The sequence below is a fragment of the Budorcas taxicolor genome, chromosome 8 (assembly GCF_023091745.1).
Source record: "Budorcas taxicolor isolate Tak-1 chromosome 8, Takin1.1, whole genome shotgun sequence".
Taxonomy (NCBI): Eukaryota; Metazoa; Chordata; class Mammalia; order Artiodactyla; family Bovidae; genus Budorcas; species Budorcas taxicolor.
The window spans coordinates 10,709,868-10,736,924 of record NC_068917.1 but is presented as its reverse complement, the minus strand read 5'-3'; the positions used below and the strand labels follow the sequence as shown (position 1 = coordinate 10,736,924).

At 45.6% G+C, this 27,057-nt stretch overlaps 1 protein-coding gene and 1 non-coding gene across 2 annotated transcripts in view; both read left to right on the top strand.

Annotated features, from left to right (window-relative positions):
- Positions 1-1,845: 1,845 nt before the first annotated feature.
- Positions 1,846-27,057, top strand: part of GATA4 (GATA binding protein 4) — a 47,743-nt gene continuing 22,531 nt past the window's right edge. The window contains exon 1 of the mRNA XM_052645309.1: positions 1,846-2,461. Within this exon, the coding sequence (XP_052501269.1) occupies positions 1,846-2,461 (616 nt within the window). The remainder of the gene's footprint in view (positions 2,462-27,057) is intronic.
- On the top strand, positions 18,426-18,497 carry TRNAW-CCA (transfer RNA tryptophan (anticodon CCA)). The gene has a single exon. It is a non-coding gene; the product is annotated as a tRNA-Trp (tRNA).

Genomic DNA, 27,057 nt, shown 5'->3' with positions numbered 1-27,057 from the left:
TAGAATTTATAATCCTCACAGTGACCCTACAAGATAATTACCTTTAATATTTGAATTTTTGCAAATGAAGAAACTGAAGCATGGGGGTTAAGTACTGTGTCTACAGTCATTCATTTAGTAAGTGGCAGAGCCTGGATCTAGTACATAATTCAATTAATAACTCTATAAGTTTGCTATTGCAATAACCGACTAGCTGCATTTTCTTAAGGAGAAAGGTGGGCATGGACTGGACAAACTTAAACTCTGGAGTCCTTCAGATCTTGCCCCCCACCTCTTTTAACTGTACTTTGATCTTAGAGGAGTTTTAAAACTTTTGGATGCTTCAGTTCTGCCTTTTGTAAAACGAGGAGAGAAACTTCTACTTAGTGGAATTGTAAAGAAAATGACCTGGAACCAAGCAGGTGCTTCAGAACGTAGCATGCTTAGTTTTTATCAGAAAAATTGCCTGGTGAAATCAAACACAGGATGCAAGGAAATAATCAAGTCCTACAAACTGTTTCTGTCCCCCAAGCAGTCTCATTGGTGTTCTGATTCTATACGTGGCTGGACCTGTGATTCCATGTGAAAAACCCACTCAATGAAATGGAGATCCAGTGAGTTCTGTAGTTCCGTAAAGTGATTGTACATTTCTCTCACTTCTCATCTTAGTATCCAGTCTGCAAAATCTCCAAAATAAAACTATTTGTAAGAAATGTGTATCTTGTCTAATTTGATGTCCACATTGTATAGTTGTATAGATAAGAGTTCACAAACCTTTTCACTGAGATTTACCAGACGCTGTGTTCATTTATAAATATTTAGAATCTGCCTCTAGTTTAAAAGCAAAAAAAAAAAAAAAAACCAAACAAACAAAAAAGATTGCAAACAAAATTTTCTTAGGTTGCTGGGGTTTTTTATTTTATAAAGTTTGTCCTTGTCTTCCACGGACAATCTAAAGTTCTTTCACAGTCAGGATCAGTTGGGGATAGGTGGGGGAAGAAAAGAGTTGGGGAGAGATTTCTTAGATTTCTAGGTTCTTCGTGGAAACCCAAAACCCTTGGTCTTTTAAAATACTGTGATAAGAATATGCTAGAAATAAGGTAAAATTAAAGTCCTTCCTGACAAGCATTACAAAAAAGAAAAACGCTGATCAAGATCACAACCAGTAATTTACACGTCCAATAACTGCAGAGCCCTACGTCTCTACGGCGCCCCTCCCCGAGGCTTCCTTGCAGCAGTCAGACCCCAGGGGCCTCTGCAGATCAGCTTTCCGAGGAGCTGGGCCCCTGAGAGTGGCGATATTGTTTGTAGGGCGAGAGAAGCAAGCAAGCTTAGGGGAGATGGGCCCTGAAAGCACTGGATGACCTTGCTTCCCTCTGTCGTTCTCTCTTCAGACGCGGCTACATCTCGGAGGAAAGGAGCCGGCCCGGGCCTCAGCCTTGGAGCCAGCCTACCGCACTCTGTGCCCGAGGCCAGGGGGTTCTGACGACGGGCCGGCCCGCGTCGCCCTGCAGGAGCTCCGCGCCCCGGCGCCATCCCGCGCCTTCGGATCCTGTAGGACCTTTAGTGGACTCGCCCCCCCACCTCTCAGCTCCACCACCAAGGGGAACAACCGCAAATTCAATCTGGGATTTTCCTGAGTAAACCAGAACCTCAGTCTCTTTGCTCAACGCTGGATTTAATATGTATATAATTTTGAACGATTTGTGTTTTAACCCTTGATTTTTGATCTTCGGGTTTTTTGACAGCCCCTCCCCTGTACGTTATTCGCTTTTTTTTTTTTTCTTCAATTTTTGTGTTACTATTTTGTCTCACCGCATTACTGCTTGGCCCGAGGACTCGGACGCTGCGAGCGCGCGCGGGGCGATGTACCAGAGCCTGGCCATGGCCGCCAACCACGGGCCCCCTCCCGGGCCCTACGAGGCGGGCGGCCCGGGTGCCTTCATGCACGGCGCGGGCGCCGCGTCCTCGCCTGTCTACGTGCCCACGCCGCGGGTGCCCTCCTCGGTGCTCGGCCTGTCCTACCTCCAGGGCGGAGGCGGGGGCGCGGCCTCCGGGGCCGCCTCGGGCGGCAGCTCGGGAGCCGCGCCGTCGGGCGCGGGGCCCGGGACGCAGCAGGGCAGCCCAGGCTGGAGCCAGGCGGGAGCCGAGGGAGCCGCCTACACCCCGCCGCCCGTGTCGCCGCGCTTCTCCTTCCCGGGCACCACTGGGTCCCTGGCCGCCGCCGCCGCCGCCGCCGCGGCCCGGGAAGCCGCGGCCTACAGCAGTGGCGGCGGGGCTGCCGGCGCGGGCCTGGCGGGCCGCGAGCAGTACGGGCGAGCCGGCTTCGCGGGCTCCTACTCCAGCCCCTACCCCGCCTACATGGCCGACGTGGGCGCGTCCTGGGCCGCGGCCGCCGCCGCCTCCGCCGGACCCTTCGACAGCCCGGTCCTGCACAGCCTGCCCGGCCGAGCCAACCCCGCCGCGCGACACCCCAATCTCGGTGAGTGCTGCAAGCCGAGTGCGAGTGCCCGGGGCCGGAACAGAGGCAGCCCGCAGCCCTGTTTGGGGCATTTAATTTTCACAAATATGTGGGGGTGAGGGCAGAAGATAGAAGGGATGCGTGAATTTCCAAGGAAAGCAGACTGGGAGACCGACCCCGGCGGCCAGGCTGATGGCGGCGGTGAAGGCCACAGCTCCAGGGAGCCCAGATTCTGCTCAGTGGGATTGGGCCTGCCCTCTACATCCTGTGAGCGGGAGAGGCGACTGCAGGGTGGCGGGGGCTGGGGGAGCCCTCCGCGCGGCCCCAGACGTAGGATGGGTCTGGGCCAACGTGCACCCAGGCAGCGCCCATTTTTGGGTGACCGGGGAGGCCACTGGGCGCCCCTGGTGTGCAGCCGAGACCACCTCCTCACCTCCTCTCCGTGCTCCGCAGGGAACTCCTTCCATGGCTTGGGCCCAACATCTTCTGGCCCCATATGGCGGCTCAGCTGGAGGATCCGTCTGGGCGGTAGATTTTCCTGTTGGGTATTTCACACCGGGAACAAATGAGGGACCCTAGCAATGGAGAGGGCTTCCCTGGTGGCTCAGACAATAAAGAATCCGCCTGCAATGAGTAAGACCTGGGTTCGATCCCTGGGTTGGGAAGATGCCCTGGAGGAGGGCATGGCAAGCCACTCCAGTATTCTTGCCTGGAGAACTCTCATGGACAGAGGAGCCTGGCGGGCTACAGTCCATGGGGTCCCGAAGAGTCAGACAGGACTGAGCCACTAAGCACAGCAATGGAGATGGGTTGAGTTGGGACCAGTGCCAGGGGTGTGTCTCTGGGTCATATCTCAGGGCCAGAGCGTATTGTGACCTTGGGCTGGTCGGCCAGGCCTGGGTGCCCAGGGCTGCGTTAGAAGCACTCTCCAGGTAGGTGTCCTGGCACAGAGGTGCTTCTTTCTAATGCCCACCTGTGGGGACTGCGGCGCAGGTCCACGTGTTCAGCCTCCTCCTGTCCCTAGCGCTGGGGCTAGAAGTTATAATTGTAACAGGCACAATGTTACAGTTCCTTTGAATGTCAGACCTAAGAAGGACAGCATGCGTGTACCCCTTGGCCTGATTTACAGATGAACAAAATGAAGTCCCAGGAAGGGCTTCCGTGCTGAGAGGAAAAGAAAGTGGCACCATTAATTCAGAATTCAAATGTCCTTTGGTCCTGTGGAATTTCAGGAAGGGACAGAATCGGGTTTGGATGGAAGTGGCTTTAGAGGAGGAGGGGAAGCCCAGACTTGAGAAATAACGTTAACATTTATTGACTGCCTACTAAGTGCTAAATCCTTTCGCATTTCTTCTCACTTTGAAGAGGAAAGCTTTGTCCCTCCCAGGTTTCCAGTCTCGGGCTGGCTCCAAGAAGGATCCAGGCTTTGAAGGTTTTTAAATTATTCTCTGACCCTGGGTGGCCTAGGAAGGTCCTTAGGGGTGTCGGACCAAATACACATCTTAGGTAAACTGATTAACTGTGGATGTGGCGCCCAGTTTCCCCCTCCCCCTCATGGGGGAGCCAGACGGCACACACCCCCCCCCCATCCACAGGGAGGAGGACCCCCCTCCCCCAGGCTGCTAACCTTTGGGAGGACCTCGAGAGATAGCTGGACAGCATCTCCATACAATGGCAGTTGCAGGTGGGCGTACTAAGGGTGGGGCCCTCAGGCCTCCTGTTCTTGGAACTCTCCTGAATTCTCTCTAGAACTCACTCTAGAACTTCCATTTTAAAATAGGAATGGTTCACAAAATTTTACTTCTTTTAACTTGGGAGTGGGCTGGGGAGATTGCTTCCTAAACTCCTGTAATCCTGGACTGAGAATTTGGTGTTAGAGAAAGAAAGAGAAGTCTGAAATCCAAAGATGGGGGGCGATTTGTGGTCATGAGAGTTACAGCCTCAGCCTTGTTAAAAAAAAAATTTAAAAAGTACCGTTTGAGACGTGCACTCAGTGAGTATTTAGATTAAAAAACATAACCCCTACCAGGCAGGAGGGGATTGGAGTCAGTAAGGTTCCCCGCATTCCAGTGTCAGCAAGCTGACCTTTAAGGATGGCATCCTTGCTGAGAAGTGTGGTGTTGCTGAGAAGTGTGCTCTGTTCTGGGTCCTCCTAGTTCAGCAAGCCCCACCTGAAGACAGCCGTTGGGTCTGGCCAAGCAGTTGGATTTTCTCTTCTGTGCACAGCCAAGTGTTCTAAGTGGTCAGGTTATGAAAGGTTCCGTGTTATCTACGTGAGGGGAGGAGGCATGTTGAGTTTGTCGGCATTCACATCTCCAGTATGTTCTCCAGTGGCACTCATATCAAAGCCAGTTAAAAGCAGCGTATGTGCATGTGCGTTTTACATGTCCCTCCTGTCACATGAGCCCTCTTGTAAATGCCTCACAGCTTTATCAAGGACCATCACTGGCATGGTAACTGATGCTGAGTGGTAGAAGGATGAAGACTGATTCTGTATTTTTTGTGGGCTTGCTGTGTGGAATGAACACCAGGTCCTAAGACCCAGTGAAGGGCTTCCCTGGTAGCCCAGCAGTAGAGAAGCTGTCTGCCAATGAAGGAGACAGGTTCAATCCCTGGGTGGAAAAGATCCCCTGGAGAAGGGAATGGCAACCCACTCCAGTATTCTCGCCTGGGAAATCCAAGGGACAGAGGAGCCTGGTGGGCAACAGCAACACCTAAGACCCAGTACAGCGTGGGGGTGTGACAGCAGCAGGCCTGGATTTGAGTCCAGGTGCCCCTGTGATCTCGGGCAAGGTGCTTACCTCTCTAAGTCTCCTCTCTTTTTCTGTAAAGTGAGATGATTGTAACTACTTTTAATATTGTCTTAAAGTAGAAAAATACTGTAATGTTTGTGAACTACTTGGCTTTGGCATCTCAGAAATGATGGCTATTTTATTAAACAGTCTCTCGCTATCAATGCAGAGTGACCAGTTCTGATTTTCTAAAGACTGGGTTTTGTTTTTTTTTTTTTTTAGGATTGATAATGTTTCATGCTAAACCTAGGAGAGGCCCCAACAAATGGGCATGGTTGATCACCCTAAAAACACATGAAGGCCAGTGAGTGCCTCAGCAGGGAGCTATGGCCGTGAACTGATAGCAGAGGAGAGGTGACAGAGGTGTGCCTCCCTGGCGTCTAGGAGCCTGGGAGCCTCACCAGGGTGGTACTGTCTGCACTTGGCACTGAAGGGTAAATAGAACTTTACCAGGAGAAGTGCCTGCAATTTGAAAAAAAAAGATTAAGAAAACATATGCCCTCATTTACAAGTCACATAGCCTGGTACCATGAAATAATGCAACCCAGTTTGGATTTTGTTTAAATAATCTATTTGTCACTATAGGTAAAACCACACAGACTAACTCACCCTTCACTCAGAAACTGTTTTTAATTTCAGTGAGGAGAAAGAAGCAAATACTTTTATTTTCTATGAAGTATTAAGTGTTAATATTAACAATAGTTCACATCTTGCCAGAGTTCTTTTTTTTTTTTTTTTGGTTATTGGAATAAGGGAAAACCCAAAGTAATAAAAAGCAAACAAGGGCCTTTGTAGAGCTCTGGACTTCAGGTGGAAGGAATTACTCTGCCTTGACTGCAACGTATATAAACGTTAATTCATTCCAAGTTCAATATGTGCGTGACACACCATTGAATTCGTGAATTAGGCTGCACTAATGGAATTATGTGACCTTACTGAGGCCAGGTACAGAGTGTCACTCATGTTTAAGTGCCTGGCAGAGGCTGGGCACTTAGCAAATATTTCAGTGGAAATCCAAGAGGGAGTTGCCACAGTCCTCTGCCCGGGACAAACCACACACTTTGGCTGCTGAAGAGGCCAACTGGAGGGCCATGGGGAGGAGTAAGTCAGGTGGGAGAGGGTTCCGGAAACCTTGGGAAACCACTGAAACAGTTTCGGGGGAAGAAGTCACAGGGTGGGTAAGAGAAGGTAAGACAGAGAGAGAGTGACTGTGTACAGCTATCTAAAACGCAAGAGCCTATGGCCTTTAAGAACTTCTCTCGTGGTCCGTTGGTCCAGACTCTGAACTTCCATTGCAGAGGGCATAGGTTTGATACCTGGTCAGGGAATAAGATCCCACACGACACACAACATGGCCAGAAGGTTTAAAACAAAATATCTGTGGCCTTTAAACGTGTTGCTCTATGTGAGCAGATACTAACTAGGCTTGAGAAGAACACTTTCACACATGAGATTGTAGTTGTTGAAATGGAATGTGGATGCTGAAAGTTCTTAAGGATACACTGCGTGACCATCTGCCCGTGGAGCTGTGTTCAAGGGCTCAGGTCCACGTAGGGGTGCATGTGAGTTAGCTGTGCAGGATGATATAGCTGTCTCCTTGTAGAGAACCCACTCACAGCTGTTAAGTAGGCATATCCATTTGTCAGAACTCATGGACGTGTACTAATAGAGTGGGAGCATTGAGAATTCGTTGGTGGTCCAGTGGTTAGGACCCCGTACTTTCACTGCCAGAGTGTGTGGCTTCAGTCCCTGGTCGGGGAACTAAGATCCTGCAAGCTGTGAGGCCTTGAATGAAAAATTAAGTAAAATGGGAGTATTTCATTGGGTGTACATTACACCACAATAAAGTTGATTTTTGTACCAATTAATGCTTGTAAATACTTAAGGCTGAAAAGGAAACTGGAAACTATATGTAAATATATCTTAAAGAAAATAACATTGTGATAGATGTTACTGGAAAGCTATGGAAATATATTTTATGATGAAATAATAATTATTTTGTGTAATAGACAAATAAGTGATTATATTTTTAAAGGATCTCAACAATTTAGAATCATTTTAAGCGTTGATTTAAAAAAGTAACAATACAACAAAATGCATGTATAACACTCAGTGTTAGCCAGAGGTTTCTTTGAAAGCTTTGTCTTATTCGCTGTATTCTAAGAGTTTGCTTATGGTGTAGGTGACCAACCTACACCATAAACAAACTCTTAGAATCTTTTGGTAACTGCTTATCAACAAAGCCAGTTGCTTTCTGAGCCAGTTCATTTATGTAGGGAGCTTTGTGAGATAGACTCGTGAGTAGCTTGTTTGGCTAGAGAGTGATTCGTCAGTCTTTGAGAAACCAAAGTTGTTTAACTTTCCGGTGACCACCCGAGTAGGTCAGTCAGACCTGGGGCTGGACTGTGGTGCTGGCTGGAGAACCAATTAAATGGGGAAGGTGTGTGGGGGGAGCCAGGGGTGTGTCACCTGCCCAATTGTGTCCCATCGAAAGGTCAAGCCGCATTTGCTAGGTACTTTCTAAGCACTCAGGTAGAATGATGCACGGGAGATGGTTTTAGATAACACTTTCTTTGGTATCCCTCCCTATTTTTTTTTTTTTTTAACCTTAAATGAGCTAAGAAAACAAACATACTCTGAGGTAGGGAAACAGGAACTCTGATACCTGTGGATAGAAGTGAAAATTGGTACAACCTTTATGGAGAGCCCTTTGTGATGTCTGACAAATTACAAAACTGATACCCTTGACCTGGAAATTTAACTTCTAGGAATTGATTCTGCAAATATAAGGGCATGTGTTAGTTGCAGCACTGTTTGTCATTGGAAACAGTTATTCCAACCAAAATCGGAAATAATCTAAATGTGCATTATTAGGGTACTGTTTACCTACATATGGTGCATACAAACAATAGGATATCTTGTCAGCGTAAAAATTTAGGAAGTTCAAAAAAATTAACAGTTGAGAAAAAAAAAGAATTGATATTCTTTGAATATGCAAAAACTGTCCAGAAAAAGTTAGAAAGTTCATTATGCAATGAACTTAGAATAATCTTGGAATCCTCTCCAAGACATTTATAAGTGCGGGATGTGTATTTGTATTTTTTAAAAAAAGGACAAGAAAATATTATGTATGTTTGAAAATGTTTAATTCCTCTTCGGAACTGTTCACAAGGAATTGGTAACAATGCTTGCCCGTTGGGATGGGGGGGGGGGGGTGAGGGGAAAAGGACTTTCACCATATATGCTTTGGAACTTTTTGAGTTTTTAACCATCCTAACCGTTTTTCATTTTCATTTTTGTGCTTGTTTATTAACCCATTAAATAACAAGAAAATACATTTAACATCCAGGGAGGTTAAAGTGAAAGTTTATTTGTTTTGTTTTTTTACCATTTTATTGTTATTCAGTGGCTATATCATGTCTCTTTCCGACACCATGGACTGGAGCACACCAGGCTCCTCTATCCTCCACTATCTCCCCAAATTTGCTCAAATTCATGTGCATTGAGTTGGTGATGCTATCTAACCATCTCATCCTCTGTCGCCCTTTCTTATGCCCTCAGTCTTCCCCAGCATCAGGGTCTTTTCCAATGAGTCGGCTCTTCACATCAGGTGGTCAAAGTATTGGAGCTTCAGCTTCAGCAACAGCCCTTCCAATGAATCTTCAGAGTTGATTTCCTTTACCATCTGAACCATTTTTAAGTGTACAGTTCAGCAGTGTTGTTGTGTGTGAATGCTCAGTCATGTCCAACTCTTCGTGACCCCATGGACTTCAACCCACCAGGCTCGTCTGTCTATGCAAGTTCCCAGGCAAGAATACTAGAGTGAATTGCCATTTCTTCCTCCAGGGGATCTTCGGAACCCAGGGTTTGAACCCTCATCTCCTACACTGACAGGTGGATTCTTTACCATTGAGCCACGTGGAAAGTCTAAGTTGTTTTTAGATTGTTGTAAAACAGATTTTCAGAATTTTTTTTGTCTTGCAAAACTGAAACTCTGTACCCATTAAACAGCAGCTCCAAATTTCACCTCCCTACCAGCCCTTGGTAACTGCCTTTTTGTCTCCATGATTTTGACTACTTTAGATCCCTCATGTAAGTGGAAATCAAACAGTATTCATCTTTGTGTGACTGGCTAACTTCACTTATGGTCTTCCCTGGTGGCTCAGCGGTAAAGAATCGTCCTGTAATGCAGGAGATGCGGGTTTCGATCCCTGGAGAAGGGAATGGCTACCCACTCCAGTATTCTTGCCTGGAAAATCCCATGGCAGGTTATAAAATCTATGGGATCACAAAGAGTTGAACCCTGAGTAACTAACAACAGCAACAAGGGAATGTCCTCCAGTTTCACCCATGTTGTAGCCTGTGATAATTTCCTTTCTTTTTAATGCTGAACAACATTCCATTGTATGTACTGTGTTTTGTTTTTTCATCTGTCAGGGACACAAGTTGTCTCCTCCTCTTGACTTGTGAATAGTGCTGCTGTGGATATGGGTATACACGTGGAACCTTTTTAATTTTGAGTCATATGACTATATTACCAGTTTAAGAAAACATGAAACCAGTTAAAATTTTAAAGACACATAAGTATTCATGAATTAACTTCCTGAAAGTCTCCTTTCTTTAAAAAAAATAGGGTTCTATATTTAGAGTTTATGGATGCACAGGAAAAGCACTTTAAAACATAAATTGTTGTTTATTGAATGTGGCTTTTGATTTTTGCTTATCCAATAGGAGATTGCTTTATTGAGGGGTCCAAAAACCCTTATCTGACCCTCAGTAATGTCTTCTGGAAGCAGATCTCAGCCTGCAATTGTCAGATGCCACTCCCCGCCCCCCGTGACTGACGTGACTTCCTAAGATGCCCTCACTGGTACATACGCTGGCTGCCATTCTTGGTGTGGGTACTTCTCACTCAGATTATATGGGGCTAGAACCAGAAAAACTAATAACCCAGGGCAGTGATGGGATTGTGTTAGAAAACCAAATTACCTTCCTCCAGGGCAAGGTAAGTAAGTCTTTTAACCACTGCTTTTCAGCCTGTCCTTTTAAGACCTTTAAGGTGTACTGAGAGCTGAAGCAGGTTGCAAATGTTGTTGCTTCTGTTTGCTTAAGAAAGAGAAAGGACCCCTGGTTTTTCCACTGCTTTGCTCTAGAAGTGGGCAATTCTTCCAGGTCCCGGGATACTGCTGTTTTAAGATCTTGAAGGGGCCTTTTTGACATCCGAAAGTACTTGTCTGCTGGTGACTTCTTTGACCTGCAGTCCTGCAAAAGTTGCAGGTGATAAGTCTCTCTCATGGCTTGGAAAGTGTCACTCTGTTATATTGCCCCGCCACAGCCCATGAAGTGGTCTCAGGTAACACTCTCCAGGCAGGATTATTTAAATGTTTTATTGGCTAATGAAACTAGTCTTCTGTTTAGAGCTGTTCTGTTTCTTTCTAAAGAACGTAAGGGAAGATAATATGAGTGGGGTTATAATAAGAGTAACCTCTGAAGTATTTTAATTTATACAAAAGAAGTTTACAAGTTTGGGTACATCAATGTTTTGAAACCAGCGAACAACATTTTAGGGATAGGAACCTATATCTTGTAATACACACAAACACTCACAATGCCTGTGTCATGCATATGGGGCTTCCCTTGTAGCTCAGCTGGTAACGAATCCACCTGTAATGAAGGAGACCCCGGTTCGATCCCTGGGTTGGGAAGATCCCCTGGAAGCAGACATGGCAACCCGCTCCAGTATTCTTGCCTGGAGAATCCCCATGGACAGAGGAGCCTGTGGGCTCCAGTCCAGGGGGTGGCACAGAGCTGGACACCACTGAGGGACTAAGCACAGCTCACAGCACGTCGTACACATATGCAAGTAAGCTGAATCCATTCCATGAGGAAGTTGTCAGGTCAGAGGGACTTGTAAGTTCTGGAGAATTAGATACTGTGACCTCCATTTTGCAGAAGAGGAAACTGGTGCTCAGAAAGATTAACCTGTCCCAGTTCTCTCTGGTAACAAACAGTAGGTCCGACTTAGAACCCAGGTAAGTCTCCATTTCCAGGAACATGCTTTCTCCTCGTTTGCCGCCCTTTCACTTGCCAAGTTTAAGGGCACTCATCCTTTCAGATCCAGAAGGTCTGTCGTGGTCAAAGGTCTCATGTGAACTTCAGGAGTATGTGTATTACTTTGTTCTCCGCCTGTTCTCTCTCCCCACTGTGGTTTCTATTCTGTGTTTTCCTACCAATGTCTCTCCATCTCACTTTGATGCTGCAGAACTCGCTGTGCCAGGAGTCCCTGCCTCACAGAAGCTTCCTTTCAGCATCTTGTATTTGGGTGTGTAGAGAATTAAAAGAGAGATTGCCCAGAATTGAGACCCTCCAAACTAGAAAAATTCTTCTTATCCCTGGGGATTGTTGGCTACAGAAGAAGGGCAAAACCATATGCCTCTCACAAAAATCCTTTTCTAGAGTTTTCTGTATTGCCTTTTCTTTGTATTCTCTGTATTGCCTTTTCTTTGAAGGTCAGAACTGAGAAAGAAATAGGGGAATCACAGTAATTATATTGTTTAGTGAATATGTGAATAGAGGCCTGGATCAAGATAGTGGATAAAACCCTAGGCTGGAAAAGCCCATGGACTTGGTCTGAGCTGATCACAGAAGCCATCAGTGGAAGCTTTCTCGTTTCTGGCAGGGGGCCTACGGGTTTATCTATTACTGCTCTGTAATCAGAACTGAGCCAGAATATTCAAGCCTCTTATCTGAATGAAGGGAATTGGGTTTTCTGGCCTTCAGTACTTTGCAAGAGCCCTCGAATTGCCTTCATGTCTTTAAATAATCTTTTTTTGTTGTTTTTTTTCTGCCAAAGGAGGCATATAATCCAGACAAGTAACCCATTCCATTTGGTTCACCCTTTGCAAGTGGAATGAGCAAAGAACGTAAGGCTGTCACTCTGTGTTGAATCGTCATAGACTGATTTTATTTTTTGAGGATGAGAAATCAAGGAGTTCCCACCAGAATTTGGTGGGAAGTTTTGCGGATTACTAAGCTACAAGCTTTGAGATTCCTCAGTCACAGATCCAGTTTTGCTTCTTAAAATTGAATTTGGTCCTTAACATATTTTTTTGATCTTCCTTTTTTTGCTTCCTAGTTTAAATCTCTATTTCTGCTTCTAGAAATCCAGTCAGACTTTATCAGCGCCATTCAGTATTGATCGATAGCAACTGGTGAGCAGGTTAATTATAATCGCAGAATAAACGCTGAAGTCTCAAAGTTCACCACTTTTGCACTGTTTCCAAACCCCTCGGGGACCATGCCAAGAGACTCTCATTGACACATTCAGAGCAGGTGTGGGAGTTTGAACCCAGGCAGACAATCCGATCTGATTCAAGACAACCCAATTTGGCTTCTTATCTGCAGCTTTTCCTATCTTATGATGTCTGTCATTTCAGATTTAAAAAACAGTTCAGTCAACTGAGCTGGGAAATGGCAAGTTACATTTTCTTCTGATAAAAGTTTTCAAGTTGCTGTTTTATCAGATTGGGTTGAAGTTGTATGTGTTTCTGTCAAGGTCTGCCATGACCTTTTCAGATATTTTATCAGGTATTAGCTGGGGAGACCTTTTTTTTTTTTACTTCTTTCTTCGACCCAGCAGAGAATGACCTGACTTCCAAGATCATAAATCAAACCAGGTAAAGAGAGGCAATAATACAGGTTACCCATCAAAATTGAGTAGGCGGGGAAAACAAACAACAAATAAAACCTTTCCCTAGCATATAGAGAGAACTTAACTTGACCCTAAATAAAGAATGTGGTTCTCTCCGAGTGTACATTTAATAGGGAAATACTGCTTATTTGAGAAAAGAAAATATTTTCCAGGTCAAAGATGGCTTCAGAAAAAAAATTTTTTTTTTCCAAATAGTATCAATAAAACTTAATTATTTTTATTTTATTAAACAGTGTGTATTTACTATGGAGAAATGAAAAACTGTTATAAACCAGTGCACAGAGTTTGTAATCTTACCGTCCAAAGATAACCACTGTTAGGCATTAATCCTTGACTTCTTAGTTACCATATACAGGCATGTGCATATCTATATATTTAAACAGTCATAAAAAGTTACTGTTTAGTTATTTAAACATTGAAGAAAGTTTTTATAAGATTAGTGACCCAGACTGGCTCCTAAAGACTGATCCCTTAAATCAGGGGTCCCCAACCTCTGGGATCTCACACCTGATGATCTAAGGTGGAACTGATATAATAATAACAGAAATTATTATTTCCATAAGAATAGAAATAAAGTGCACAATAAATGTAATAATGCGATTGAATCATCCTAAAACCATCCCCCTGCACCGTCCGTGGAAAAACTGTCTTCCACGAAAACAGACCCTGGTGCCAAAAAGTTTGGGGACCACTGCCTTAAAGAGAGGAAAACTGGGAAAATGACTGAGAGAATGGGCAGTAATAAATAGCCGATCAAATGGGAGCATAGTTTTCAAATCTTACAGTATGTTATGCATAGCCATTTTAAAGCTAGGGCATTTTTCTAAGTTTTAAGTGGTTGCCCTCTTGAAGGGAGGTGACCAGCTAGACGATGTGCTGATTTTCGAGGCTCTGACCTGCAGGAATTAGGAGTGTGCTGCTCTCGACCCACTCTTTAGAAGGGGAGGTCACTGAGGTGAAAGCACAGTCTGGCGCCAAGAGCCCCCGTGGTCCTGTCTCATGCTCTTGTCTTCCTGCTCTGTGGCTTTGCACAGCTTACTAAGCCTCTCTTAGTTTGAGCGTCTGCACTGTCAAGGTGAAGAAATCAGGCCAGGCAGAGAAATAGTGAGGAAAGGGCGTTTAAGAATCCAGGGTCTGGGGAATTCCCTGGCAGTCCAGTGTTTCGGACTCTACACTCCCAACGCATGGGGCCCAGATTCGATCCCTGGTCAGTGAGCTGGCTTCTGCACACTGCAGCTAAAAGCCCACGTGCCACAGCTAAGACCCAGCATAGCCAAATCAAAAAGGCAAAGAAACCCTCGTCAGGGAGCTAAGACCCTGCAAGCCGCAGGGTGGAAATAAATCAATAAACTTTAAAAACCCAGGGTCTGATGGCATTGCCCATGACAGTAGTTTGCTGGCTTTGTCTTTCCTCACGGCAATGGTACATGTAATGTAATGGTTCTGAGCTTGCTGGGCATCCATTCGATTTCATTCATTCTGGGTAGTGTAGGTTTCCATGACTGCATGTGTGTGTGCTAAGTAGCCTCAATCGTGTCCCACTCTTTGTGACCCCATGGATCATAACCCACCAGGCTACTCTGTCCATGGGATTCTCCAGGCAAGAATACTGGAGTGGGTTGCCATACCCACCTCCAGGGTATCTTCCTGACCCAGGGGCCGAAAGTTCCCGTACATTCTGTTAGGTTCTCCTGCTTTGGCAGTCAGGTTCTTTACCACTAGCGCCACCTGAGAATCCCATTTTGAGCAATGGTATCTGAAATTTCAGGTTTGATGGGTTACTTTTTTTTTTCCTTGTACAAAATAAAATACTTTAGGAAAAGGTAAAAACATCTGTGGGAAAGCATGGGTTAAATGACTCCAGTGTTGGGGTCTCAGTGTGTCGTCCCTTTGGTTTTGTTTTTCTGTTGTTAACTAAACCCATTCAGTGCCTGAGGTTCTTGGAGACCTGCAGAGGGGAGAGCTCTGTTACCGATACCAGTACAGACACATCATTCGTCTCAGCCAACCAGCCAACAGATTTTTTTTTTTCCCTGCTTCCTGGGAGCTGAGCACTTGTTAGGCTTTGGAGATTGAAAATGAACAAGGTTGTCTCTTCATCCCGACAGCTTACCATCTGGCAGGGGAGTTAAAAAAGTGAGGGTCTCAGTGTGTGGAGAGCACACTGAGATTTACTCAGATTTACTCTGCGGGGTAAATCTGGGTTCCTCGAGAGCCCAGGATGCTTAAACTGGTAGAGGCCCGCTTCCTGCAGGCCTGGACTCCTACAGGGGGTCTGAAAAGAAGTTTAGGAGTTTGCTGCCTGTGGGGGAAAGACACGGTGAGCTGAGGCTCTTGAGTTGACTTTCCTGCAGTGTTGGGGGTGAAGTGTGGGGAGCATGTGGCCAGCAGAAGCATCTGGAGAGTTCAGACTTGGCCTCGTGAAGGCAAGACTTCGTGGAGGGGCAGGATTCAAGTAGCATTTTGGATCCATCACTTTGGTTATAGTGTAGACAGGTTAAAATTTGTGGCTCTTGTTTGTTTTGTTTTTGCCTCACTCTTAGAAGGTGATGACAACTTTCCCTCTGCATTTCTGTGTGTATGCATGCTCAGTCGTGTCTGAGTCTTTGGGATCTCATGGACTGTAGCCCGCCAGACTCCTCTCTCCATGGGATTTCCAGGCAAGAATCCTGGAGCAGGTTGCCATGCCCTCCTCCAGGAGATCTTCCCGACTCAGGAATCCAACCTGAGTTTCCTGTGTCTTCTGCATTGACAGGCAGATGCTTGACGCCTGAGCCACCCAGCTGTTCCCAATTAGAGAAGGATCTCATATGGAAAGGAGGAGACGCAGTATAGGATGTTGAGGAGCTGTTGTCTGTTTATGTGTGCTTTAGAGTAGGGCACAGTGTGGCTGTGTGGCTTGTGTCCATGCCGAGGTGGAAGACGGGGCAAAAATCCAGGTTGATTCTAGTTCCCAAACCCAGATTCCCTGCCCTGGGAAGGATGGGGTGTGGCTAATCTGACCTCAGAGGTGGAGTCCCACCCTCTTTTGTAACCCCACTTCCTTCTTAGTGATTCTGTCTCTCAAAGTGAGATGTAGGGACCAGGAGTGTCCTGAATAGGAATACAGATAAGGACAGGGGAAATTACTGTTTATGCAGGTGTGCAAAGCCAGATGCCGTAGCACCTACTTCCCAGGGGGGTTAGAGGTGAAGATGAAGATTTTAAGCTCACTTCTTGCCTTTCATACACATTTTAAAATATATGTTAATTTCCAAACATATGCAAAATTGAGAGTAACTACTCATCCCTCTAGCTTCAACAAATGTTGACTCAAGACCAGCTGTATTCATCTGTACCTCCTCCATCCGTCATACTATGTTATTTTGAAGGAAATTCTAGACAACTTATCATTTTATCTCTAAATACTTTGTAAATATCTCTAAAAGATATGGGGACACTGAGAAAAAGGTAGCCTGAGGATCAGCATCACTCTGATACAAATTAACCATCACACCTTAATATTAAATATCCAATTGGTGTTCAGATTTCCCATTTGTCTAATTTTCTTTAACAGTTTGTTGAAATCCGGATCTAAATAAGGTCCATTCGCTTCCTCTGTTACTATTTCTCTTAAGTCTCTTTTAACCTGAGTTCCCTCTTTCACTCTTCTTTTTTCTTGGAATATATTTGCTAGGCTTCCCTGGTAGCTCAGTGATAAAGAATCTGCCTGCCAAGGCAGGAGATGCAGGTTCAATTCCTGGTCTGGGAAGATCCCTGGAGAAGGAAACGGCAACCACTCCAGTATTCTTACCTGGGGAATCCCATAGACTGAGGAACGTGGTGAAATGAGTCCATGGGGTCACAAAGAGTTGGACACGACTTAGCCAATGAACAGCAGCAATATTTGCTAAAGAAACTAGACTTTTCCGTTAGGTTTCCCCACAACCTGGATTTTATTGATTACATTCCCTTCATCTAATGAGTTTCTCTGTCCCATGTTTTTTTTTTTTAAACTAACTAATTGTTTGCTTGTTTCTGGTTGTGCTGGATCTTCGTTGCAGCGAGCAGGCTTTCTCTAATTGCGGAGAGTGGGGGCCACTCATTTTTGCAGTGCACAGGCTCTAGAGCACACAGGCGTCTATAGTTGTAGCCTGAAGTCTTAGTGGTTGTGGCGCTTGGGCTTAGCTGCTCCGAGGCATGTGGGATCTTCCTGGACTAGGGATTGAACCCGTGTTCCCTGCATTGGCAGGCGGATTCTTAGCCACTGCACCATGAGAGAGGACCCCCATCCCGGGTTTTTTGTGTAAATCTGTGATTGGAAAAATTGACTAGAGTACGTTCAGCAGCTGATGGTCATTGCCTAGATTTGTTATTTCATTGGGGGTTGCAAATGGTGACATTCTAATACTCTCATTCCTTCTTCATTTATTAGCTGAAATAATCTATGACAGCAAAAAGACTGTTTAATTTATCAAATATTTGGTTACTCTGAGATACAGTTTATATAAGAAAAGTAGGATAAATGCTTGCTTCTTTCGCTTTACTTTTCAGTGTTCAAAATAATGAATTCATTCACTAGCATCCTTTCCAAGATTACCAGTGAAATAAAAGCTTTCTAGTATAATTAAGAACTCGTGGATTTAAACATACTTGATGTGTTTTAGTCTATTTCCTTGCTATCCTAATTGACGCTCACACTGTCCTGTCTTTGCCAGAGGGAACTTGTTCAAATTGTCTCCTGAGTTCTTTTGACAAAATCTTGGCTTGATCCTTTCCTGATTTGCATACTATAAGATGTTCCAAGTTCTTATGCACCTCCTCCTCCCAGACCTGGGTTTGGCCATGTCTCCAAGAAATACTGGCTCCATTTAATGAGAAATGGTGTTTGGACACCACTCTTAGAGTTGGCTCTGCTAGTTGAGCTCTTTGCTATTGGATGAGTCATTCAAAATAGAAAGATAGCAAATACTTCCCCTGTCCACCTGAAGATAAGATAAAATACATCGTGTGGTGAAGCTAATACTTCCAACTCAAATTTAGGACTGAAAGGCTTTCACTTCCCTTTATGCACCTTTTGTATTAACTGTTGTAAAATATACACAGCATAAGATTGGCCATTTTAACAGTTTTTAGCTATCATTTCAGTGGCACTAAGTGTGTCTACATGTTCACACATCCATCACCACTTCCATCTCCAGAACTTTTTCATCCCCCCCCCAAATGAAACTCTCTATACATTTTTCCTCCTCCTCCCAGCCCCTGGCAACCACCATTCTCCTCTCTGTCTCTAGTAATTTGACCATTCTAGTTACCTCATGTAAGTGGAATCATACAGTGTTTGTCCTTTTGTGTCTGGATTGTTTCACATAGCATATGTCCACAGGGCCCATTCATGTTGTAAACCTGTGTCAGAATTTCCTTCCTTTTTTGGCAGCACCACATGGCACATTGGGTCTTAGTTCCTTGACCAGGGATTGAACCCATGCCTCCACATTGGATTGCCCTGGTGGCTCAGAGGTTAAAGCGTCTGCCTCCAAAGCAGGAGACCTAGGTTCAATCCCTGGGTTGGGAAGATCCTCTGGAGAAGGAAATGGCAACCCACTCCAGTATTCTTGCCTGGAGAATCTCCTGGACGGAGGAGCCTGGTGTCCACGGGGTCGCAAAGAGTCGGACACGACTGAGCAACTTCACCTCACCTCACCTCACCTCCACATGGGAAATACAGAGTCTTAACCACAGACAACCAATGAAGTCTCTTTCCTTCATTTTAAATACTGAATAATATTCCATTGCACGGATAGGCCACATTTTATTTTTCTGTTCACCTGTTGATGGACACTTGGGTTATTCTGCCTTTCGACTGTTGTGAATCATGCCGTTTGCCCACAGATGCACCAATATCTATTCAAGTTCCTGCTTCCATTTCTTTTGGGAATATACCCAGAAGTGGAATTGCTGAGTCATGTGGTGGTTGTGAGTGGCTTTTGAGGTACTGCTATACTGATTCCCATGACAACTGCACCATTTTACATCTCTCATGCATCTTTACATCTTTAAATCCTTTCATCCACATCAAGAATCTCACTCTCAGAAAACCCCAACAGAATTCCTCGTTTGCTTTATGCCATCCATAGAGTCTGAGCAAAGCAGTATCGATGCTAACACTGAAGCTTGGTTACTGAGACCTGCTCTGTCTGTTTTGATTTGGGGTTTACCTCCAGTGTTTCCAGCCCTGGGCTCTGGGCTCTTGAGCAAGTACATGAGCTGGTTGCTCACAGCGATGTCCCCGGCCTCTTGCTCCCTGATACAGTTCTCCACCCTGCAGGACCACCTGGGGCATCTTGGATATTCCCCCCACACACACATCTGGGACCTTTTCCAGGTGCTCCTGCAGCCTGGTTCTCCTTTTGGGGTTGCCCATTTTGACACCATGGGGCCACATGTGGAGGGCCTTGAAAATCAGGCAGAGGAGTTCAGGGCTTTGTGAACAGGGAAAACATGACTGAAAAACAGTAAACTGAGAACACGTATACACAGACGTAGGCTTCCCAGGTAGGCTCAGTGGTAAAGAATCCATGTTCAACGCAGGAGACACAGTAGATGCGGCTTTGTTTCCTGGGTCGGGAAGATCCCTTGGAGGAGGGCATGGCAACCCACTCCAGTATTCTTGCCTGGAGAATCCCATGGACTGAGGAGCCTGGCGGGCTGCAATCTATGGCATCGCAAAAGAGTCGGACACGACTGGACAACTAGGCATGCATGGCCTCATTTTTCCTTCTACCCTAGTCATTTCATTCTGGCTTTTTAATGCAAACACCTTTGTTTCTTCTCACTCACCTGACCGTGGAAGACCAGAAGCAAACAAGGAAGAATGAAAGAAATCAGGTTCATGCTGCCTCTCGATAGCCCAGAGGGAGCAGAGCTGGATCTTGTCATGAATGCACGACTCGCCCACAGACAGGATTCCTGAGACTTGTACACGACCAGTGTTCTCAACCTGTACACACCTGTCTATCCTTGGTGCTGCCCTTTAATCTGGATTATAGTTCTACTACATAGGAAGTGTTTCCAGGGTAAGAATCCCACCTCACTCATTTTGCCGTACATGATACAATTACAGGGAAGATAGTAAGTGAGCGTTCATTATCTGAAAAGATAAAATCAGGAATTCATCAGAGTCTGTGGCCCCTTCGGCTCACATTTTCATACCTGCAGTCTGGCCCCACTGAGACTTTGACTGAGAGGAGGGGATCATCCTTGGAACCTGAGAGGCAGAGGTCCAGGGAGGAGCATGATCAGTTTGACAAGGAGAAGGACCTGGTGGGACTGAGTGTGGGAGGGGAGGAGGCTGAGGAGTTGTAAGAACCATGCTCAGGGGCTCCCCTGTTGGTCCAGTGGCCAAGACTCTGCACTTCCGATGCAGGGAGCCAGGTCAGGGAGTTACAGCCTACATGCTGCAACCAAAACCCAACGCAGCCAAATAAAGATTAAAAAAAAAAAAGAATCAGGCTGAGGCAGCCCAAACCTAGCAGGCCAGGGGAGAGAGGAGAGTGTAGAAAACTCCAGTGATGTGCTCTCAGAGGTAACGAGGCAACAGGGGATCTAGGGGTGGGTCAGCGTATTGGACACGGTGGTCCTGAGGCATGGGGGAGGGACAGGTAGGTGGCAGGAGGCAGACGAGCCAGTCTGGGATCATCACTCTCTTTGAAGCCTTGAGAACAGGAGAGAGCCCCCAGGTTGTGGGGAGAGTTGGTGGGAGAGTGGGGGTGGGGGAGGTGGCTAGGCAGCACTGGCCTCTAGTGGAGGTGGGAGTGATAACAGGTAAAGAGATGCCTGGCAAGAGGAACCAAGGAAGGAAGCTGAAAAAAAATCGATAGTTATGTGCAGAGAAGGCGATGGCACCCCACTCCAGTCCTCTTGCCTGGAAAATCCCACGGACGGAGGAGCCTGGTGGGGCTGCAGTCCATGGGGTCGAGAAGAGTCTGACATGACTGAGCGACTTCACTTTCACTTTTCACTTTCATGCATTGGAGAAGGAAATGGCAACCCACTCCGGTGTTCTTGCCTGGAGAATCCCAGGGACGGGGGAGCCTGGTGGGCTGCCGTCCATGGGGTCACACAGAGTCGGACACGACTGAAGTGACTTGGCGGCAGCAGCAGCAGCAGTGTTCTCCACGTTCACCTTGTAAGATTCACGCGACCTCATTCCTTGATCTTGTGATGCTCTGCTGGGCCCTGGTGGTGCCCTCTTTGACTTTCTAAACTGCCGCCCCGCCGCCCCACCGCACACCAAGCCTTCGCAACCTCTCAGGACTCTGGCCCTGGAGCCAGAACCATACCATCTCCCCCTGCCAGCGTATGGAGACTGGCAGCATTTCCCTCGGCGGACTTGTCCTTTGCAACTCACTGTGTCTGAATCTGTGCTTCTCCCTCCTCCTCACTGCAAATAGATTCCTTGAGATCCTTTTTAGAGAGCCTCTTAAGGCACCCAGGAGGGTTTTATGTATACGGGTAACCGCCTCTCAACCTCATCATAACAAACGGGCTCAGGAACTCCAGGATTCTCTGTAGAAACAAACTCTCCCATCAGACTCTGTTTAAAGGGCGTAAGTGCCTGTTGATTTGGAAGGCTGGTCTCTGCCTGCCTGAAGTGCTTCACAGAAGTGACAAGACACTCTCCTTCAGGGAATGTTGATATTAAGTTTCCTGCCCTGTGTAAACACATCTCCAGGAATGGCATTAATAAAGGGGACCCTTTTTGCAAGACAAAGCAGAAGGGGCAGTGGGGGGAGACGGACTGGGAGGACGGATCTGCTGGGCCAGGGAGAGCTGGCCGAATGCACCGTCTGACCAGCTGTTCCCAGTGAAGGCAGAGCCCATTAGCCAGACCTTTTTTTGGCATGTTCGGAACTCTTGCTTATATTTCGTGTTGGGACCTCCATCTTTTTATTATTTGGCAGCTGATAACAGAGCGGCAGAAGAGGCTTGTGGTTGAGGGCACGAGTCTGGAGTCAAGACACCTGATTTAAAATTCCAGCTCTCCTGCTCACTGCCATGGAGAAGGAAATGGCAACCCTCTCCAGTCCTCTTGCCTGGAGAATCCCATGGACGGAGGAGCTTGGTGGGCTACAGTCCACGGGTCGCAAAGAGTCGGACACGACTGAGCGACTTCACTCACTTCACTTCTTCGCTGCTCACTGCAGTGTTCTCCACTTTTCATGCCCATTGTGCATAGAAGCCACTTCATCAGGTTATTGAGAGTAACAGGAATAATGCTCTTAAAGCATAGCACCCTTAAGTGTTAGGCATCAGTCACCCATTAATAAATACTCACTATTATCACTAAGCAGATATTATTTCAAATAGGAATTTTTCAGTTCTACTAATGAAAGATTAGGTTGCCAGGTGGAATTACATGGGGGTTTTGTAAATATTTGTTAGGAGTTACCTTCTTTCTCAGTATTAGTGTACATGTAGGGATATAGTTGGACATATCCAGCTTAACATCTGATTTTTTTCTACATGTGGGGGCACATGTATGTAGTGAAGTGAAGTGAAAGTTGCTCAGTTGTGTCTGACTCTTGCGACCCCATGGACTATACAGTCCATGGAATTCTTCAGGCTAGAATACTGGAGTGGGTAGCCTTTCGCTTCTCCAGGAGAACTTCCCAACCCAGGGATTGAACCCAGGTCTACCCAGGTCTGCCACATTGCAGGCAAATTCTTTATCAGCTGAGCCACAAGGGAAGCCCAAGAATACTGGAGTGGGTAGCCTATCCCTTCTCCAGGGGATCTTCCTGACCCAGGAATCAAACCAGGGTCTCCTGCACTGCAGGCGGATTCTTTACCAACTGAGCTACCAGGGAAGACGTATGTACATATGCAGATGTTAATTGGGGTTGTAGGTACTTGGAGAATGACTCTCGTCATAACTTTGGAATGTTTTAAAAATCCTTCTAAGGAAGTTGAAGCCAGTTGTCTGCCTCCATCGAGAGCTGAAAAAAAGGGAAAAACAAAGAAACCCTTTGGGTTGCACTTCAAAAGGAAGAAAGCACATGCCCTGAGAAGGCCCAGACAGGGTCTGTCTCTGGGAATCTGGGAGTAAGTGAGACCCCCTTCCTCACTGAGCCTCTTCAGTGGACTCTTCCCTAGAGTTCAAGTCCAGCATCACTTGGTTCATACCATCATGGTGCTGAGTTGTGTTCGCCAGAAAGCAGGGGGCAGGCCGCCTGCATGGTGGATTTCTGCCAGGAAGTGTACCTATCCCATGGTGGCTGCTGGATTCTCAGTGGATTTGGATAAGAATATGAGGAAAAGGAGGGATTGTGGTTTTGTTTTGTTTTTTAATTTATTTAAGTAACCCAATATATGCATCTTCCTGGACATTCCTCCCTCTGACTGGTTTGGGGGGCTGGAATTGGGATCCAGGGTTCTCTGTACCTCTGTCTCTATTATGGGAGTGGTGTGGCCTTGGTGTCCCTCTCAGAGGAGGTGATCAGGCTGTCTGTAAGGTGAAAACTACATTGTCCATACGGGCTTCCCTCAGCTTCTGATTCCTTTGTAAAAACAAGTGGATTGGAACCATATGCCTCATGTCCAGCTCTGACCCTCTGAAAGTCAGTGAGGGTGAAGTCTTGGGATGTGTGTAGGAGGGGGTGGATTTTAATGACTTTAGCACAAATAGAAATAGAGTGAAAAAAATAGGAACCTCTGAAGGATGATTTATGCAGCTAGTGGCAAAAGCAGTGTCTGAGGCCCTTTCCTTAGGGTCTGAGGACAACAGGCAGCGAGCAGGAATATGAAGCCTGGGTCCCCATCCTCATCCATGTCCAATCTGTCCAGTTGGTGAGCCATTTGGAGGAAGTTGTGACATTTATTGGTGGCGCTGAGGCCCAGCAGACACTCTGAGAGTGAAAAAAGGAAAAAGAAAAGAAAACTAATGCAATAAATGAATATAAAATATAGTCTGATACCCATGTGCTTATATCTTGGTTTAGGAACAAAATGTCTTCACCTCTAGTGAGAAGTGGGAAAAAACTCATTGCCCCACCTTTAGAAATACTCTCAAATATGATGGAAATTCAAACCACATTGAGGGAAAGACTTTGAGAACTGGTCCATACCCCTCAGATCTCTGGCCGGTATAAATTTATTTACTTGGTAATAAAATAAATGAGATTGAAAGGGAAGAGGCAACGTTTTCATTATTTGCAGATGAAAGAATGGTCAGCTTTGGTAAACAAACATGTAAGATCACTGTGGAGAAAGCTATAAAACTTAAAGACATATAAAAAAGACATGAATAAATGGGAAAAGATATTGTGTTCTTGGATTGGAAAGCTTAGCAGTATCCTTTCTTCCAGATTCCCCCTCAAAGAAAATCTATAAATTTAATGCGGTCCCAGCAAACATCCCAACAGGATTTCTTAAATACAACTTATCAAGATGATTATAAAATTTGTATGGATGAGTTATTGTGCAAGAATAGCCAAGATAGCTTTTATGAATAAGATATAAGAAGAGAGAACTTGTCCTGCCAGAAATCAAAACAGATTAAACAGGTACTGGCAGAGAAATTAAGGCAGTGATGTTCATTACAGCCCTGCTGTATTTGCAGTGAAAAATTACTTGCTGAAAGACAGCCAAGGCATTGGGAAAGGGGAACCCATGGTCTAAAAAGACTGGCAGTGAGCAGTGCATCCTTTCAGATATCCAAGTGCAGCTAAACAACTGTGGGGATTATGGATTAAAATGCAAATGTACTTTCACCATGTAAAACTAATAAATACTCTTCAAAGAGTGAGATAGGTCTTTGCTGACGGTGTGTGCTTAGTTGGGCAGTCGTGTCTGACTCCTTGCAACCCCATGGACTGTAGCCCGCAAGTCTCCTCTGTCCATGGGGATTCTGCAGGCACGAATGCTGGAGTAGGTTGCCATGCCTTCCTCCAGGGGATCTGACCGACCCAGGGACTGAACGCATGTCTCCCGCATTGCAGACGGATTCTTTACCATCTGAGCCACCAGGGAAGCCCCTCTTAAAGCACAGGAGGAGTTATTTCCTCAGGGCAAGGATTCTTAAAGAAAATTTTTTTCAAGCTTTCTCTGGAGTCTAAAGAATATTGTGACCACACTGTCGAAAAACTTATTTTTCAGGGGGCATAGTTTTATAACCAAAATTTAGACCAGACAGTGCTCAAATTGGCTCTGATAACAAGGGCAGATTGATACCAGCAGGGATTGTCCCTCTGGGGGAGTGGGGATCTGAGTTTGATCAGCCCCAGGCTGTTGATTATAAGAGAAAGTCCTGGGCATAAGCGAACTTCAGTCCATTTTCCTATCCTATGTCAATAAAGATCTAATATTTTTAGGCCTTTTGTGGGGGGAGGATGGAGGGAGTGTCCAAATACATGTGCTTCCGTGAAGAAACTAGGCTGCAGAAAGGTCTGTATGGTGTGATCCCATTTGTGTTCAGGGCAGATGGCACTGTTCTTTCAGGGGGAGGATTACATCTCCCACCCTGATAACAGGCTTGCCTGTGAAACTTGCTTTGATCAAGGCCATGTGACTACAAGTCACTTGTGCAGATTCCAAGCACAAGTTTTAAGAGTCATTATGTAGCATTGGCATCACTTTTTTGCCCCTGCCATGAGACCAGCGTGACTCAGGTAGAGGTTGCGCTGTCAGCCTGGATCTCAGACTGAATCGAAGCACACGCATACAACAGAACTGCAGCCAACTGAGATGTAATGTGAACAGCAGAAAATAACACTTCAACATAGTAAACCACTGAGATTCTGGGGTTGTTTATTACAGCATCACCTAGCAAAAGATGTTTGCTACATTGTTAAACAGCACCCAAGCCAAACATAAGTGTTTGTTGAATGTATATATTTCTCTTTAATGCATCTATATTTGTTACAACTTTTAGAGCAGATGTGATTTGAGTACTACATTTCCATTCACAAAACTTGCTGGGTTACTTTTCAAAGGTTTTACAATGTGCCTTAGTAGGCTTATAATTTTGCTACTCTATTTCAAATCCTGAAAGATGATGCTGTGAAAGTGCTGCACTCAATATGCCAGCAAATTTGGAAAACGCAGCAGTGGCCACAGGACTGGAAAAGGTCAGTTTTCATTCCAATCCCGAAGAAAGGCAATGCCAAAGAATGCTCAAACTACTGCACAATTGCACTCATCTCACACGCTAGTAAAATAATGCTCAAAATTCTCCAAGCCAGGCTTCAGCAATACGTGAACTGTGAACTTCCAGATGTTCAAGATGGTTTTAGAAAAGGCAGAGGAACCAGAGATCAAATTGCCAACATCCGCTGGATCATGGAAAAACAAGAGAGTTCCAGAAAAATATCTATTTCTGCTTTATTGACTATGCCAAAGCCTTTGACTGTGTGGATCACAATAAACTGTGGAAAATTCTGAAAGAGATGGGAACACCAGACCACCTAACCTGCCTCCTGAGAAACCTGTGTGCAGGTCAGGAAGCAACAGTTAGAACTGGACATGGAACAACAGATTGGTTCCAAATAGGAAAAGGAGTACGTCAAGGCTGTATATTGTCACCCTATTTATTTAACTTCTATGCACAGTACATCATGAGAAACGCTGGGCTGGAAGAAGCACAAGCTGGAATCAAGATTGCCGGGAGAAATATCAATAACCTCAGATATGCAGATGACACCACCCTTATGGCAGAAAGTGAAGAGGAACTAAAAAGCCTCTTGATGAAAGTGAAAGAGGAGAGTGAAAAAGTTGGCTTAAAGCTCAACGTTCAGAAAACAAAGATCATGGCATCTGGTCCCATGACTTCATGGGAAATGGGGAAACAGTGGAAACAGTGTCAGACTTTATTTTTTTGGGCTCCAAAATCACTGCAGATGGTGATTGCAGCCATGAAATTAAAAAACACTCCTTGGAAGCAAAGTTATGACCAACCTAGACAGCATATTCAAAAGCAGAGACATTACTTTGCCAACAAAGTTCTGTCTAGTCAAGTCTATGGTTTTTCCTGTGGTCATGTATGGATGTGGGAGTTGGACTGTGAAGAAGGCTGAGCGCCGAAGAATTGATGCTTTTGAACTGTGATGTTGGAGGACTCTTGAGAGTCCCTTGGACTG